This window comes from Chiroxiphia lanceolata, chromosome 1, assembly GCF_009829145.1.
Source record: "Chiroxiphia lanceolata isolate bChiLan1 chromosome 1, bChiLan1.pri, whole genome shotgun sequence".
NCBI classification, from domain to species: Eukaryota; Metazoa; Chordata; class Aves; order Passeriformes; family Pipridae; genus Chiroxiphia; species Chiroxiphia lanceolata.
In genome coordinates, this window is record NC_045637.1 from 66,480,086 (window position 1) to 66,498,161 (window position 18,076).

General features: G+C 35.9%; 1 protein-coding gene across 5 annotated transcripts in view; it reads left to right on the plus strand.

Moving 5' to 3' along the window:
- TERT (telomerase reverse transcriptase) overlaps window positions 1-17,615 on the plus strand; it is a 30,143-nt gene extending 12,528 nt beyond the window's left edge. For 2 of the 5 annotated variants that reach the window (XM_032695069.1, XM_032695303.1), the window contains 11 exons: window positions 945-1,106; window positions 1,488-1,583; window positions 3,510-3,595; window positions 5,979-6,092; window positions 7,128-7,199; window positions 9,073-9,258; window positions 10,784-10,910; window positions 11,190-11,251; window positions 12,928-13,052; window positions 13,404-13,541; window positions 17,102-17,615. In XM_032695069.1, the coding sequence (XP_032550960.1) occupies window positions 945-1,106; window positions 1,488-1,583; window positions 3,510-3,595; window positions 5,979-6,092; window positions 7,128-7,199; window positions 9,073-9,258; window positions 10,784-10,910; window positions 11,190-11,251; window positions 12,928-13,052; window positions 13,404-13,541; window positions 17,102-17,205 (1,272 nt within the window). In that variant the 3' untranslated portion in view covers window positions 17,206-17,615. Of the gene's footprint in view, window positions 1-944; window positions 1,107-1,487; window positions 1,584-3,509; window positions 3,596-5,978; window positions 6,093-7,127; window positions 7,200-7,849; window positions 8,023-9,072; window positions 9,259-10,783; window positions 10,911-11,189; window positions 11,252-12,927; window positions 13,053-13,403; window positions 13,542-17,101 lie in introns of those variants that run through there. The other 3 variants (XM_032695227.1, XM_032695150.1, XR_004358353.1) reach the window with 3 other exon arrangements.
- The last annotated feature ends 461 nt before the right edge of the window (window positions 17,616-18,076 follow it).

The following is an 18,076-nucleotide window of genomic DNA, read 5'->3' on the forward strand; positions in this document are numbered from 1 at the left end:
TGGGACAAAGATATACTTTTTGAACCATCATCCCAAATGAAAACCAGAAAAACTTGCTATGTGCATTTGGATAAATTCAGTGTCTTTTAAAAAATTGGTCTGTTCTATCTCAGTATCATTAGTTTCTGTTGAAAATGAACACTTCTAGTGTTTTTTTCCAACACGTTCCTTCTTCCACTTTGGAAAAGTGAGTGCTTGTCATATCCTACTATTTGAAGGATTTTCTTCTTCACACTTTTCAGTTATGTCTATCAGGCAATATTTTGTGTTTGAGCTCAATTCATAACTTTGAATTGGGGCAATGTATACAGATGTATGTAAATTACACATTTATTTATATTATAGTGGGATGACTGTTGTGTCTCATATGTTAGTTGGCATACTACCCTTTCAGTGATTGTCTCATTATCTTTCAAGCCAAAGGATCATGTCATTGACATTATATGCAGGTTACTAAGATTGTTACTTCTTTAGAAGAGTTTCAGTTTTGACTTTGACAAATGCAAGCAGAGGTAGGATTGCGATATGAGGTTTAGGAAAGGTAAAATATGTAGGTTTGCAGCTTTCCAAAAGCCTAAGATGTCACCTCCGTGATCATATAGCAAGGAAAGTTTCTTCAAATATTTAAACATATAAAAATATGAGAAATTAATTTAAATGATTGAGGGTTCAGTGTTGGATTTAAGTTGCATATGGTGTCATCTTTTGAATTGTGCTAAAACTGATAGTTTGGATATGCCTTATAAGGGAATGCTCATCGATGAGTGAATTTTTCAGATAAGCAATGAGTTTTTGTTTTGTCACAAATTTGGACTGAATAATGCAGTAATTTCACTCCTATATGATTTATATTTTGGCCTTGCTTATATACTTTTTTTTATGCTACCACAATATTTGCAGCTATACTGGTGAATACAGAATGGAAGATATTTCTTGTATTTCAGACTGACGTGTCCAGGGCTTATGATACCATTCCTCACAATAAACTTGTGGAAGTGATTTCGCACATCTTAAAGCCTGAGAAAAGAACTGTCTACTGCATACGGCGCTATGCTGTGATTATGATTACCCCAAGTGGAAAAGCCAAGAGGTTCTATAGGAGACATGTATGACTTGCTGATTTCTTCTGTTTGCTGTAAATATATTTTGGTCCAAGGAAAGATTTTATCTATAGCTGGTTTTAGCTTTTTATAGTTGCAATTTAAATACTTCATAAACCCTTTTTTTAATAGTGTTTGATATTTTCCAGAGGTAGAAAAGCTTCTTTTTTCTTTGTACTTTTTAAAGTTTTTACTCACTCATAGTAAGAATAAAGATAGATGTGTTGTGGAAATAGGGGTTTGTGAGGGAGACATTTCATTTTAACAGTAGCAGAATCGTCGTTTTAAAATAACTGACCCTTTGACCTTCACTGAATAAAAAAGTCTATGACTGAATTTTCTATTGCTTTTGTTGTTTATTTCTTCACAATTTATGCAAATATGCAGGTTTCTACTTTCAAGGATTTTATGCCAGATATGAAGTGTTTTGTGTCCCAGCTTCAGGAGAGTACCTCATTGCAAAATGCAATAGTAGTTGAGCAGGTAAGTATTGTGGGGCTTCTTTTCAACTGGAAAAGAAAACTACAGAAGAATTAGAGAAGATTGGGATTTTTGATTGAATGTACATATTATGTAGTGACACCACTTCTAATTACCCAGCACCTTCTGTAGAAAGACTTTTGTCATCTCGTCTGTGATGTTTATAACAGGCTCTGTGTGTTCAGTGGGAGGAGTGCACCAGGCAATAAATCTGACAAAATGTCCTTCTAGACTTTTCCCAGATTTTCTCACTGTTGTCTCAAACTTTCATTTTAACCAGTGTTTTCTTTTTCCTAACTTCATTGTTTCTTGTAAGAGTTTTCAAGTGAGAAATTAACTGTCTAATAAAGAAGGACTTCAGCAGTTGCTGTCTCCAAAACATGAAAGTGAGAAAAATGTATTATAAGCCAAGTAGCTAAGAATGCAGCATCTTGAATAGCAAACTTTGCAGAATAGAAAGATGACTTTGTTTTTAAGAGCTTATTTTATGCCTCACCAGAGAGCTTATTTTAAAGATTACCTGCCAAGGTTGATAAGAATGAATTCTTCGTTAGAGCATTTAATGCAACACAAAATAAGATAAACTCTTACAGTTTTTGTTTAAAGAGATTCCTCACTTTCAGTGAAATAAAGTATGGTTAAAAGTTACCTGTATTTTATATTTACTCCAACTGAGACTTTGTTGTAAGAAGCAAGCATCCTTCTGTTTTAATTTTTGGGATGCCAGTGTTTGTTCCCAAGACTTCCTTCTGTACAAGGAGCATGACAGAGAAAGGCATAGATGTAGGTGATATGCTCAGTTTCTTAATGTGTTTTATTGCTTGGAATCCTGGTGTCCTATAGTAATAACATCATACAAGATTACCTGAGCATCAGATGACCAAACAGGTATTTTCTAACAGGCTAATAATTCCCCTTTGAATTTTTCTTTTCTAAACCTGCCAGTGGAAAATGACAAGGTTGACATAAGGTAATTTCTGACATACGAGTAAAATGATCTTGTGCATCTGTGGACGTAGGAGTAGAATATACAGTGTGACTGGTGTACAATTCCAGGATCCTACAAAAAGCAGAAAACCTAATGAGTACGTGGATGAAAGTGAAAACTAACTGGATCTCTGATGATGTATAAGTACATTTTGTTTTGTTCTTTTTTCCAGTGTACATTTGATTTAGATAACTGTGCTAGATATTGTGTGAACAGCAGCATTCTATTTCAGAGTATTTTACATTTGAAAACAATTTGTGTGTCGTTATTTTAAAAGAACAAAGTATTCTGAGAAAAGTATCATGTCAGGCCAGGTGTTCTGTACGGCTCTGTCAGATTTGTCTGCTGTCTAATCTATGCAAGTAGGAATTAATTCTGCTTTAGTTTGCATGAAGTCATTGTTAAAGGTATTCAAACTCTTCTAAATAGATTTTTTTTATTACAGTTTTTAACACAAAAAGCTTCATAAATATTAAGCGGACAGTCATGCATGGAATCATTGGTAATATCTGGCAAAGTAGGTGTTGTGCAGCAGAACTGGTAATGAGTGTATCTAGACTTGGGAAATCTTGACAGAATCCTAACTTAGTCACAACAGTTACAGAAATTGTCCTACAGGACAGAAACTGACCAAAGGAGCGAGGTCTCATAGATTGTAATAATCCAATATAATATGCCAGCACTTTAAAAAGTGGGTTTAGATGTTATATTCAGTTTCTCCTAATGCAAAACAAAAAAAAGAACACCCAACAAAAAATTAACTTGGTGGATGTGAGCAGCTTTTTAGTATGTATATCCAGATCTTGGGTTTAGGGTTTGTTTTATCATTTACTTATATGTTCGAACTGCTATAGTCTACCTTTTTTAAGATTTCTATGCATCTTCAAAGTTTATACTGTATTTTTAGTTTCAAATCTTGTTTTGTTTTGTCCCATTTCTAGAGCTTAACTTTTAATGAGTCAAGTACCAGCCTGTTTCATTTTTTTCTTCAAATGTTACATAACAACGTCATAGAGATTGGGAACAGGTAAAAAAGAAGTTTGCTTTTCTTTGTATAGCATGCTTGGTTCGTTTGTTTGTTTTCTGTTAAGGATACTTTTAATTGGCTCAGGAGACTTTTGATAGCTATTTTTAAAAGATTTTTATTTCATGTTAATTCGAAATTAAACTCCAAAAAAGTATGAAGAGTTTGGAATCAAATTTATACTGAATAACATTTCTCTTTCCTACCTGGATGATGTTACCTATACACAGAATGCATTATTTCATAGATATGTAACCTTCTTCATCTAAGACTTTAAGTGAAAATACTTAAAAATGTTGGGATCCACAGTGGTGAAAAAAACCAAGGTGCCATCCAAGCAAAAGCCTTGTTTAGCCATTTCCCTGTAGTGTAAAATTAAACCTTTTCTGCATGGTTTTCCTATTTGGCAAGTTACAGTAAAAATCAACAACAATAGGAATTAAAATTTGGCAGCTCCAGAATTAAGAATCAGATGTTATAGAGGGCAGTAATGCAGATTTCTTCTTGTGTTGCTTACATGCTAACGTTTTACCTGTTGGTGGCAAATGTGTACCATGTCTAGAAAGCAAGTACTTACATGATCTTTATTTGTAAATTCAGAGTGAGGGGTATTAGAATGAATACCTTCTTGCTCTTGAAAAAATACCTTTATTTTAGAATACTTAATCTCAAAGGACTGAGGGAGAGGGAGAAAAGCTTTCAAGCAGGCATACAGAAGAGCATTTATAGGTTTTTCTGGCATTGACGCTTACACTCGCTTTGGGAGGATCACGAGAATGCCGATGTGGTATGACTTTAAGAATGACTAACCAACGTCAGTGTGTTTCATGAAAGTTGACTGGTTTTACAGAAAGCACAGTCTGACAAAGCCAGCTTCGCACTTACTTGAGTTCAGTCAAGCTGTAACAAGAAATACTGTTTGTACTGGAATGAGTTTGCACCTTTTAAGTAGCTTATTCTCATTTGTTCAGGAAAAAAAAAACAAAACTATAAATAAGTTTAGTGAATGAATAGACTCTTTAACTGATGGTTCTCAAAAAGCTATCACAGTCAACGCTCACTTGATGTTTTGAGAAAAATACTGATTGTTGAGCTGGGCACCTAGAAGGAATCTTTGAATACCATTTGATACATTTATCAAATGTCTGTAAAAAAGTAAAATTCCTGCTAGGAAAATTTGCAGATGACTCAAAACATAGGTAAGATCAGTGCTCAAAAGTAGTATGTGGCTCTGATATGCATAATTTCGTTTTGTTCAACTTCACCGAGCCATTCATGTAGTAATGTTGAAATGGACATTATAACATCTCCCTATTTCAAAGAAGTGTTGTGAAAATAATTCCCGTGTGTTTTGTGAGGCATAACCCTTCTGTTGCTGCCAGCACAGAAAAAGGCACAAGTTCTTGGAGGACTTTGTCTTCAGTATCATATCTAGATTTGATACATTACTATTACTCTGTGTGGTCTTATGGGGTGTACACAAGCAACAAAGTAGAAGTATTAATTAACCTCCCTCTGCTATGTCTGTGTGAACTCCTTGAAGCCATGAGAAACAAATCAAGATTTACTTCTTTGCAAAATGACAACTTGCAACTTCAGTGAACTTTTCAAGCAGGGCAGGGGGGAGGTTGACTATAATTACAAATAATAAAGGTTAGCATTTCACAGGATGTAGTGATTTTTCCTAACTAGAAGTAATATAGCTTCATTCCTGAGGAGCTAAATGAGGAAATAAATGTGATTTAGAGTGTAGCTGGGATGTATAAAACCAGGTCGTGCTCTGTTGGGCTAAGACATCAGAAATTTCTCTAAAATTAAAATGATATTTATTTGTGGGGGAAAAAAAACACCAAAAGAAACAAACCAAGACCAAAAATCACATGAAAATATTTTCCTTGGCCTGGTCATGCTGTGCAAGTATAAAAAAAGATAAATACCTCAGCAAAAATTAAAAATAAATACGTTATAGTTTGAAAGATCTACCCAGTGCACTTTGTTTTTTGTACAAGAACACTTCTTTTGAAACTGTGTGAGATGTAACATAAAGAATTAAAAAGCTCAAAGGAAGGCTGTCTCTGCAGCTGAAGGAGGCATTGTGATTTGAGATCAGCTGTAAGATTTCTTTCATTTAATGACAGTTGTCTCCTAGAGTTTGTTAACATGAAAGGAATATGTGTATTAGTTGGGGTTTTTTCGCTCTTTAAACTTCTAGATCCATATGTAGATTCTTAGATGAAAGAACAAACAAATATAAGTGAGGCTAACTGGCAAACGTGTAGTGTATTTCTTATTGAAACATATGTTATACTTGAAATAAAAAATATTTAATGGCTATTGTGATCTTGTTGCATGTCTTGATTTTTTGTTTTCTTTTATTCTTTACTAGGTACTACTTACAGTGCTGTGGAATTCCACAGGGCTCCATTTTGTCAACCTTACTTTGCAGCTTATGCTATGGAGACATGGAAAACAAATTGCTCTGTGGAGTGCAGCAGGATGGGTAGGGATGCTTTGTTCTGTGCTCTGTTATAGTAATGCAGAATATGTAGTATATGCATTAATAATTTTCTCCGAAGTTTAAATTTCAGTTTCAAGAATTTCCAGCTCTTCATTAGGAGTGTGATGCCCACAAACATCTCTGCAGCTTCAGTGAAACTGTGGTTATTTTGTGTGGCAATTTCCCTTTTTGTCATAAGATTAGGAGGAAAAGTGCTGAAAAGAAGCTTTACTGTATCTTTGGCAGGAGAATTATTCCTACAAAGAGAACCGTATTAGGAACGCTGTAGAGAGTCAGACCAGCTGCTTTTGTACACCTAAGAAGTTTATGGTTCTACCACGCTCATTCCCACATCAGGGAGGTCTTTTGACCTCAAACAAGATGCAATGTTTGTTACAGGCTTTCTGATACTCCAGAGTTCTGCCTGCTGGCTTTCCAATCCACTGTGTGTAAGTCTTAACATAGGACACAGCTCTATTGCAGACTTTTTATGACTGGTGTTGGTTCTTGTTTGAAGGCCTGTGTGATTCTTGGTAAATCTTCTCAGTCTTTGTGCCCTGCATGTACTTGCTTCTTAGGAGCTTGATAGAAAGCTAGCTTGATAAAAGCTTTACCTCTTTATTATCTCTAAAAATATTGGGGTCCCTTTTCCCTCCATGTGAACTGGAGGTAAAACTGAATCCCAGATCAGGGTATTTAGGCATGAACTAGACCCTGAAACCTATCTGTGTTCAGACATCTCCCATCATTGCTGCGAATTCTATCCTAAGAAAGAAAAAAGAAACTGAGAATTGTGTAGGAATACTCCAGATAAGTGCATCTGTCTGGTATTTCTTCTTGGAAGGATCACTGGGCAGTGGAAAATCTCAGAATTTTAAACAGAACTGAGAATTTCTTCATGAGTCTGGATTTGGAGATCATATTGGCCTCTACCATCTTGTGAATTAAAATGGGCACATTATTGCTCTAAAGAGTATGACAAAAATTTGAAAGGATTACATATTAAAAAATCTGATATCAGTTTCTTCTTGATTACAGAGTCCTAATACGTCTCATTGATGACTTTTTGCTGGTTACACCCCATTTATTGCAGGCAAGAACTTTTCTAAGGTATGCTATTAAAGACAGTCTTTAAAGTAATAAGCATTAACGCCTTTTACATAATTCTTTTTAGTCTTTATACATGCTTATGCATATAGGTGTATTTGTTTTATGAGTTAACAGTCAAGGGCTGTTTTGGAGTCCTTACTTACTGTAAGCGTATGCTTGGGAAGAATCCTAATACCTGCATTCTTGATAGCCAGCTAACAATCTGTTGCAGCTCAGATGGTAGGGGATTCCTGCTGAAGTTTAAATTAGGGACCTACCTACTGACATTGATGGAGCTTCCAGCAAAAATTAGTAGTGCACTAGTAACCAAAGCAGCTGACAGGTGTCTTTTAAGACCAATTTCCCTCAAATTTTGAAGATACCTTATTTATATTCCTAAAATGTTTCTATTGAGCAGATGTGCTGCTACTTTCTGTTCCCTGGGGAAGAGTGCAACTTTTGTCTGATCCAATATTGCTAAGAATTTTCTGGTCATTAACATTTCATGATGAGTATCTGAAGATACCAATAGCATGGCAGCATGCAGTTCACACAGAAGTTTTAAACCAGTAATTCTGTAGAGTGCTTCAGAACTACCTTTTCTTTTAAAATTCTTTTAAATTTCTTTAAAATTTCTTTTAAAACCCAAAAGAGGTTCCTACTTACCATAGGTAGGAGTGTACAGTCAGTCCAAGGAGAGTTCTGCCGATGCCAAAGCCAATTTAATGGATCCAAAGGACAGGTCTTGAAGCTTAGGATCTGCAAAGCAGTCAGTTGCATCATGCTTTTCAATAGTGAGAAAGATGCAACTCTCTTGTGAACCTGAAATGTGATGGAGGAATCAGTTAAGTACAGATTGAAGGATAAATTGTATGAAATAGTGGACAATGTACTTTTAAGACTTCACTTATCCTCATTTCCTTATCAGAACAGAAAGAAATTTCTAGGGATCTGTGGGTTTGCGGTTCTGGAAATGATAAACTGAACTAAGAGGCGGGGGGTGCCTCAAGCTAATAATCTTTATAGCATGTTTTCAGCATAATGTAATTTGCAGTAGTATTGCAGATGTTGTCCTACTTGCCCTTTGAAGTTGCCTGCATTGTTCTATATCAACTTCTGCACCATCTGTGTTATTTTCTGTAGAGAAGCAGCATCTTCTCTGGGAGTTTTCCAGAACTGCTTACAGATCCTACGAACTCTGTGCCACAAATAGAGTAGTAACAGTTTTGTCTAGTGTAGTATTGCAACACGAGGACTCAATAAATTAATTATGAGGAGACAGCATTACAACTATGGCACCCCAAGAAGAAGAGCCTAACTCTTCCTCTGAGTCTTTAAAAGGACGAAGCCTGCACATAAGTACATTGCCAAGTAAGACAAATTACTGCTTGTCCATGACACCACTAATCCAGTAGGGGTAGATAATCAGCAGGCATTCTGCCAATGAAAACATCCTTAGGGGAAACTTTCTCCACTAAGTTCAAAACCTGTCATCAAATAAATGAGGTTACTGTTATATGGGTTCTCTTTTGTTTTGTTAACTTTCAAAAGCAATAACTCTTATCTGTCTTTTTCCAGTGATTATGATCTCAGTGGTTTCTGTGAGTGTGGTTTATGCAGCTTGTCTCAAATGTTTCATGGCTGAAGTGCTTAATTTGCATTAATTTGTGAAATTTGCATTAATCTGTGAAATTTCTTCTCCATTCTCCTAAAGTTTATTTTATATATGTATTTACCTCTAATATCTTCACTTTTGTTTATTTCTAGCTGTGTTCCTTAACCTAGAGTTAACCTAGAATAAAGGTTCCCTTTATTCTTTGATTTCTGACCTTTTCTGCTAGATCTTGTTTGATTTTGTGGCGAGAGTTAGGCTAACTGTTTATGTCTGTTTTAGGACTCTAGCAACAGGTATTCCTGAGTATGGCTTTTTAATAAACCCAAATAAGACAGTCGTGAATTTTCCTGTTGATGATATCCCAGGATGTCCCAAATTTAAACAGCTGCCAGATCATCGTTTGATCCCGTGGTGTGGTTTATTATTAGATATACAGACACTTGAGGTTTACTGCGATTACTCCAGGTAAATAGAGTTGTAAACTCCAGTGTCAGCTTTACAATGTATTGTACATAGTGTGATAGGCACAAGGGTGTCTTGTGAATGGTGTAATTGAATTAACTGCAAAATATATTTTACAATTCTGATTCTTATACAGTAATCTAAACACTTTATTCTGTTGTGAGGCTTGCTATTTTCTTCATTCCACCCTGGTGGAATGTGCATATCATTAACACCCTCAAATGTGTCTAACTCACTAGTGATCAGAAGGCATATACCACATGATGGCCTCATGGTTCTGAAAAAGTTTGTTCAATCACCTCAGTTCAGCTTCTGTCACCACTATGCACTGTGTTGTACTTGATGTCATATAGCTATATTTATAGTTTTGAAATTATTATTTTTTGTACCTTCCTAAAAGAAGCAGGAAGTATTATGCTTCAGGTAGGGATTGGGATTGCTACAGTTTGGGACTAATTTGGTATAGACTGGAGGGACTAGTAATCTTTTCAACATCAGAGGTGTTCCCTTCAGATGGTAGTGTAGGGGAGAGTTAACTATCTACACAAAACAGCTCGAAATGGCATAGAACTCAAGACAGGAGAATGTATCCTACTAAAAAGCTCTGTAGACCCTTTACATGGACTACTAGAGGTGGCATTAGACATTTGCTAAAGATTGAAAAGAACTGTTTAAACTCAAGCATAATATTGCTGCCTTATTGACCATTTTTAGTATAAACAGCGCTTCATGCATTTAAGTGGGAAACTAGGAGGATATTTTCCACCAGCTGAATGGTAAAGTTCTTCAGTAGTCTTCCTAAACAGAAAAGCTTGGTCAGTGTAGGAAAGGAATTTGTATGACCTGATTTTCCATAGTAAAGGACTAAAACCAGCAGCCAAAGAGATGTATTCACTAGCTGTGTTTCTGAAAGAAACAGTTTATGTTGATAAATGGCATCGACGCTACTGGTCTTGGAGACACTAATCAGAATCATAAAATCATAGAATTTTTTATGTTGGAAAAGACTTTTAAGATCATCAAATCCAACCATTAACCCAGGACTGCCAAGTCCACCACGGTGTTTGTTACTAGGACTACCTTACTTTTGATAAGCTTGACTTAAGTAACTGGAACACTGGTATTGTCCCAGCAACTAAGATGGCTTCAAACCTAAGATCCTGCATTGCATGGATCATAGATTATAACCTTATTGTCACTGGAGTAATTAATAATGCTCTGACTAGACTATGTGTTTTAGAAATACATTTTGTTTGTGTTTAAGGTTATTGGTTTGGCTTTTTTTTAGCAGGGTGAGTTATTCAGCCCTGAGATATTGAAGCTGTTCGTTAGGTAATAATACCCTTAAAGCCACAGTGTCTAGTCTTTTTCAACACTGAATTTAGTTATGGCCATCTTTTAGCTACTGGCTCGTTGATTAGCAGGAATCTCTGTAACGTGGGAAGTTAAATGAGGCTTACTTTACAGAATTTAATATGGTCTATTAGCCCACAGAGTTTAACTACTTTTTTTTCTTTTTTTTTTCTAGCTACTCCTATACTTCTATCAGATCAAGTCTTTCCTTCAATTCAAGTAGAACAGCTGGGAAAAACATGAAAAACAAACTGATTGCAGTCCTCAAACTGAAATGTCATTGTTTATTTCTTGATTTACAGGTGAGAATATGAAAATGGATGTTTGGAAATATTGTGATTATGGATGAAGAGCATTAAAACTGCTTTGAGTTGTAACATAAAGAGTTTATTTTAAGAGGTAATCTGTATAATTTGGGACTGTTGACATCAATTGCATTGTAGGGCCTTCCAGAACTGAGCCTGCTAACTTAGTTGCATAAAAGAAATTTTTGAAGTTTAGCATAAAATGTTTTTTATCTAGATCTTCAACAAATCCTATTATGACACTAAAATATTCTTAAGGCTCTGTTTCTGTTCTAGATCAACAGCCTTAGAACAGTTCTCATTAACATCTACAAGATATTTTTACTTCAGGCTTACAGGTGAGTCACGGTCTTCTGTAGTAACTGTCAATATTTCATTACTCTTTCTTAACACACGGAGGAGCTATGGATTAGAAAAAAGTGTGTCATATAAATGTGCAGTGTATATATATGTGTAATGTGTGCATTAGTAAATATCTGTAGCAAGTCAAGTTATTCTTGTTTCAACACTTCTTAAGTAAGAGTATTAGATTTAGGATACAGGATTATGTTGATGTGTGTGTTTAAGTGATTGTAAGTGTTTAACTAGATTTTCAATATCTCTTGGTATTGACAACTGACTTCAACAAAACCAGTTTGTTTTGCTTCAGGAGTATGATAGGAAGCCTTATTAACCATTTTATATTTAGACCAGTTAAATATTAATCAGTTTATATTTAGAACTTTGTATCTATTAAATTCATATAGAACTTTGGCCAGTATAACTAGGTAAAGTGAAGTTTCATTCTACCAAGTTAACTGCAGTTTCTTACCTGCTGATAATGTCTTAGTTGCTCCTTAGCTGGTAGTATCTTGGTCTCTGTGGGCTGGTCTTGATCAGCAGAGGAAATGAATGTTTTAAACAAAGATAAGAGAGAGAAATTAAAACTGCTAAGCAGGCTGGGAGAAAATACTAAACTCCGTGCATTGAAAACTTTGAATGATTGGCAGCAGTAATTTTTTTTATTGTTTTAACAGATCTTTCACTAGACTCGTACTTGTTAGAAAGTGACATTTTAGTTTTGTTCCTAAAATCGTCTTGGTCTATATTCAAACTGTATTCTTTGTCCAAGAAGTGTAATTGGGCTTGTCTAGTACAGCACCGATGTGTCATACTTTTGTGTTGAATGACTTATGGTTTTTCTGTGATGTTGGATATGATTACTTAGTTACTTCTATATGCTTTTAGGGTAACATTCTAACAATGGTCTTAATATCTTATTTTAAAAACTGTCTACAGCTGCATGTCAGGTTACTTCAGCCAGAGACCTCAATGCAGCTTTAAATATTTGAAAATGTCAGAATTTTTTAAAGTGATTGCAATACACTAATTTAATGAACAAGTATATACATTGTTGAATAATTAAAAGTCAGCATTGTAATTGGCTATATTTGGAGTCTGAAGAAAAAAAAAGGGGGAAAAAAAGTCAGCAGTTTTAAAGTGTTTTCAAACAGGTATAAAGAGGCATACGATACAAATAATTTCTGTAGAATTGGCTTCCAAATACACAAAATAGGGAGTATCCTGGTCTCTGGAACACCACATCATTTGGAACTCTGTTTTCCTGTATACCTGAACAGAATTTGTCATGGAATTTTCCTTTGTTTTTATTTCATCTCAAACTCTTTCATGTGGGTGTTGTCTGGTGGCATGGTCTGTGATATGGAATTGGTGAGGATGTGTAGTTTATTTTTCCCTGCACGTAAGACAGTTGTTGTCCTCAGAAGAGAATTCTGTTACCAAGGCAGATGGCTTCAAGATCTTCATTCAACATAAAACCTAGAAACAAATATCCTGTGTGTCTGACACTCCAGAAATGTGTATATCTGGGAGAGGTGTCATACGGTAACAGTGTTGATATAGCTAAAGACTGTTGGGTGCTTTTAAATGTTGTATAGTGCCTAAGGTATGTAATCATAGTTGCACTTGAAATCTCAAATGACTTTTGATTAAATAGGCTGGTTTTTGTGAACAGGTTCCATGCCTGTGTTCTCCAACTTCCGTTCAACCAGCAAGTTAGAAAAAATCCTTATTTCTTCCTAAGGATCATCTCTGAGACTGCGTCGTGCTGCTATGCTATCCTGAAAGCAAAAAATACAGGTATAGGTTGTTAATGACAATGAAGTAGTTGGTTTTGGGGGGTTTTTTTAGACAAATGAAGCATCTTGAATGTGCAGTCTGATAATGTAATTTTTAGATAAAGATCAGTAATGAAAAATATGGAGTGTATGATAAGAATCACAGTCCATTTTTCTTCTTAAACTCAGTTTTCTGAAGATTGAGATTCAGGCTTTAGTTTTTAGTTTTCTGCTGACTTAAGAGCAGTATCATTGACTAAATAGGTTTTTAGTAAAAAGTCTTGAAATAGTTTTACAGAAAAAGAGGAGAGATCAGACATTCTTCCTGATACTCATCGTTTTCAGTGATGTTATTTTCCTGTTCTGTCTCTAGGGATTGCTTTAGGTAACAGAGGTGCATCTGACATGTTCCCTTCTGAGGCAGCAGAATGGCTCTGCTACCATGCCTTCATTGTCAAACTGTCAAATCACAAAGTTATTTACAAATGCCTGCTAAAGCCCTTAAAAGTCTGTAAGTATTCAACTATTTTTACAGTTTCATCTAAGATTAATTTTAATAAATATTGGCAAGTAATGGATTTTTCAAGTTTTCTCATCATAAAATGTTGTTATAAAATGTACATTAATATGCTTTCTGATTTTAATCAAATTTACTAAGGATAAGTAGGCAAATTAAAATGGTATGTTTTTCAGCACTGCGTGTTCTAGAACCTTGTCCTTACAGGACAGTTCTTGATGCTTGGCACTTAAAAAGTTCGTACAGTTCAGAAGGCTTAATAAGATTGGGGTAATCATATAAGCATTCTCAGCAGGTTTAACTAAATGAAATATAAATTCTCAGGCTCCTATTTTTAAAAATGTAGATTAACAGGCAACTAAATAAGCTCCTCTGACTATTTAAACTCTTACCAAAAAAAGTGTCACTGGGGTCACTTTGAAACAGAAGCACTTGGCTGCACTTCATGTGCTGTATTCTTACAGAGTTGTGGTGTTGGCATGCCTCTGACACTTCTACTTGGTAAAGAAGCTGCCTGTGTCCCTGGCTTCTGGGGAGCTCTCTCCTTAAGCAGTTGTGTGGTCTGTCCATTGGCCAGCCACAGAAATAATGGAATTTTCAGTTCTAAGATGCTAAAAGTGAACAGCAGGAGGTTTTCCTGAAGCAGTTCAGTACTGTTGATGAATTTAGCTGCGCTGAAGCCCAGACTCTCAATGCTGATTCTGTAGTTTGCACTCTGAATGAGTCTTTGCTTGGGCAGTTTTATTATACAATACTGAGAAATTCTTCAGTCTCATTCCAGAATAACGTCTATTTGATTTGAAATGTATCATAAGCTTACTTTGATACCTGTACTGAGGACCAGTGCCCCCAAAAGAGAGCAGTTCTCCTTTTGAAAGGAAACATTTTCTTCCCAGATCAAAGGCTTGCAGCAATGCCTGAGTGCACAGTCTGATTTTTGGTGGTGCAGTGTGAATGTATCAAGATGTCACTTAAACTTTGACAGGAAACAGACTGATGATTGGGATTCTACCAACCATGTTCTTGACAGCTATGGACTTTCTGTATGGAGCAGAACTCCAGCAGCCTCTCCCAGAGAAGCTCCTTCTCTGAGTTACTCACTGACACCAAAACCAGAGGCCCCATGTCTGCTCACTGCTGAGGAGAAGTACCGGGGGTGGCTGCTTGCTTCACTTGGAGAGGGCGGGAACTGAAAAACTAAGCAGGGAATGCAGTAGTCATACCCTGTAGGACAATGGCTTCTATGGGAGCTGCCTCACTTCTCCAAGATCCATATAGGGCACATTTGAGTTTTCGTCTTTAATGATGAAAGTTTTGCTCTTGGGATCTTTGACTGGCAGACCACAATCCAAGCCAAAGCTCCCTCATCCTTCTCTGTGCATGCTTTACTGTTGAATCTGACAGTACCTTCAGGGTGAAGGCACAGCCCCAGGCAGCGTTATTGCTCAGCAGAATCTTGTCTTCCATGGCTGCATGCATCTGCCATAAAAGTGGTTTCTGCCCTCCACAGAACCCCTCCACCACAAGTGGCAGGGAAAATGGGCTGGGAAGTAAGGTGCAGTTTCCCTAGTGTGAATAGTGGTTGTCACTAGGCTCCTTCTGCTGCTTGCTTAACTGCGGTACTGGCCTGAAACTTGCATGTGGTCCAAGCCTGTGTGCACAGTTTCTAACCCAAGAAGGGAAAGAGGGAAGGCTGACCATCTATCAGTTGGCTTCTCTGGCAGTGAGAATTGCCCTTGAGAAATGGAATCATCCTTCTTCCTAAATTCCTGGAAAAGCCTATTAACACTCTGAGTATTAACTGCTGAGTATTGTGGAGGTGGAGCAGGAAAAGTCCAAAGGTCAGTAGGAAGTCAGTGGTGATGTTTTCTTGAAAAGAGTAATTTCCAGCTATTCTTTCATAAATCTTACCTTCTCTAAGGCAGAATCTATCTGTTCATCACATCCACAATGTCAAGACAACCCAGTCTTTTTATCTACAGGGCCCATTTTCTTTTGTAAATGTCTGAGACTTCAGGTAAACTGCTGAAAGGTCAAGGGTTTAGAGATCTTTGCTTCATAGCTACCTAAACAATTAGCAGGCATTGACTCATTTCTACTATGAAGTAAGACAAAAATTTTTGTCTTACTTCTGGAAATCAGGTAGCACATGTAGATGTTGGAATAGTCATGACAGGGAAGTCACTAACTCAGGTGTGGTCCTGTAAAGTTAGCTCAGTATCTCTGTACGGTAATCTGTAGCACAGGATAACTAAGGCTGGTAATAGCCCCTATGTTGACTTAACAGCTACATTTTTTTGTTGTCACTTTTGAGTTTGTATTGGCTGTATAAAACCTATTACCCCTGTAAGATCATATTGTTGATAGTAATTAAACATGGGGGTTTTTGTGTCCCTGCACATGCCTTTCCATTACTCTCCACAGGAAATTAATACCAAGCTCATAGGTTTTGGGGAGGAGGTTCTTCCCCCAATTCCCAAACCTGTTAAATATCAGCTTCAGGGGCTTGTCATTACGAGTGGTCATCATTCTTCAGAGTTAAGTATTTAAAACATAGTTACTGTTTAACATCTCTCCTATTATTACCAGCAGGGAAAGGAGCAAGAGTCTTTCTTTATCATGATAAGATATAAATACATCATCTGTCTCCTTTCCAAGTACAGCACAAATGTTTACTGAGCACTTCTGCCTTTCTGCACCATTGACAATTTTGCTGAGACTGTTTAGGTGACGGACTTAAACTGTTGCTAGGATTTTACGTGTTCCTCCTAATCTTTAAAAAGTCCTTTTTACTACCTGTAATTCTGTTGATGGGACATTCACTGACCTGTGTTTCAAACTGTTATGTTCTCCTATAAAAAATTAATTCCTGATAATCTCATTTAGTCTTCAGTATTTTCCACCATAAGGGTGGCTTTCCAGTTAGCCTCTCTTCTCCTGCATGGAAACACAGTGGGGAGAATTGCTGTTTCCAGTCTTATAGCAAAAGGTGCATTTTCCACATGATTTTATTTTTTTTAATCTTTTTTTGCATATGTCAATTCCAGGCATAGGCTACTTTGATGACATATCTGAAAGTAGAGGGGAAAAGAAACAGTTTGGGAATACTTTCCTTTGACAGATAAGGACCTGTCCCTTGTCCTTAGCATTGTTTAAAACAGGGTCTTTCAAAGTAACTGTGGTTTGACAGAAGGCCTTTTTTGGCGGATAAAGTTATTGAATAAATGGTCTTATACTTTTTGAAAATATTTAATGAAGTTCTCAAATCCAAACAAAGTAGTGTTACAAGAAATGAAAGTAGGAGGAATTTACTCCTTGGTTTTCTTTGTTAATATTTTCATGTACAATTTTGAACCTTTTTATTTATTAGCCTTATTTAAAGATAGAAGAGTGGTAACATTTTATTTCAGCTTTTATTATCCCCATATTCCAGATATTTCAATTTTTTAATTGGATTTAGCTATTATTGATTTCATTACTTCATTAGTATTTTCCCTAAATGACAACTGATAGTTACTTGCACTTATAATGAATTGTTTCTGATATTTTGGTAGGTAAGATGCAACTATTCAGGAAGATCTCAAAGGATACTATGACGCTACTGAAGACAGTGACAGAACCGTCTGTTTGTCAAGATTTCAAAACTATCCTGGACTAACTGATTGATATTTATTTTATAATTTTTTCAGGTTTGAAAATAAATGCTATGCCTTTAGGTGACTTTTCTCTCTAGTTTGTTTTGATAGAGTGGACCAAAATCAACTTTGTTCAGAAGTTCGGATACTATACAAGGACTTATAAAGAATACACAATTTTGTTAATACCTTCTTGTTTGTGGGGTTTTTTTTGTTGTTGGGGTTTTTGTTTTAAATTCACAGACCATTTGAAGTAATTTACTTGGTTTCATTCAGTGATTCCCATCCTCTTGATGAAGGAATTATTAAACTATGTTCTGTACAAAAATTATCTACTTTCATGTTTCATTGAGTTGTTTTGAAGGACTCTTCTTTACTTCTCTGTGTTGCAGACTATTTTGTAATAAAGTGCCTGGTTAATTGCAATAACACATACTTGTTTCCAGTGCCTTTATTTTATAATAATCTTTAATATTCTGCCCAGCTGGGTTATGTCATGAAAAACAGTTACCTTCACAGGGCAAATAAATTCCCTGGAATTACCTAGCAAGATGCACAGGCTGGAAATTTTATGCTTTGGAGGTCACAGCTAGTATATGACAAAATTTCACTGTCCAGACTGGATTTTTTTAGTGCACATTTTATGTATTTTGAATCCTTGGTGATATTTTTAATACAGTGTTATATGGAACAATGCTGGTGCATTTATACCTACAAAACAGAAGTTCTTGATTAGAAAATATACCACATATATTGCTCTTCTGTTTGAATTTACTGGTTTTTATTTAGGTTTATCTTTACCTCTATAAAAAAAAACTTTTTACGAGGACATATAGTGATAGGACAAGGGGAATGGCTTTAAACTGAAAGAGAGTAGGTTTACATTAGATATAA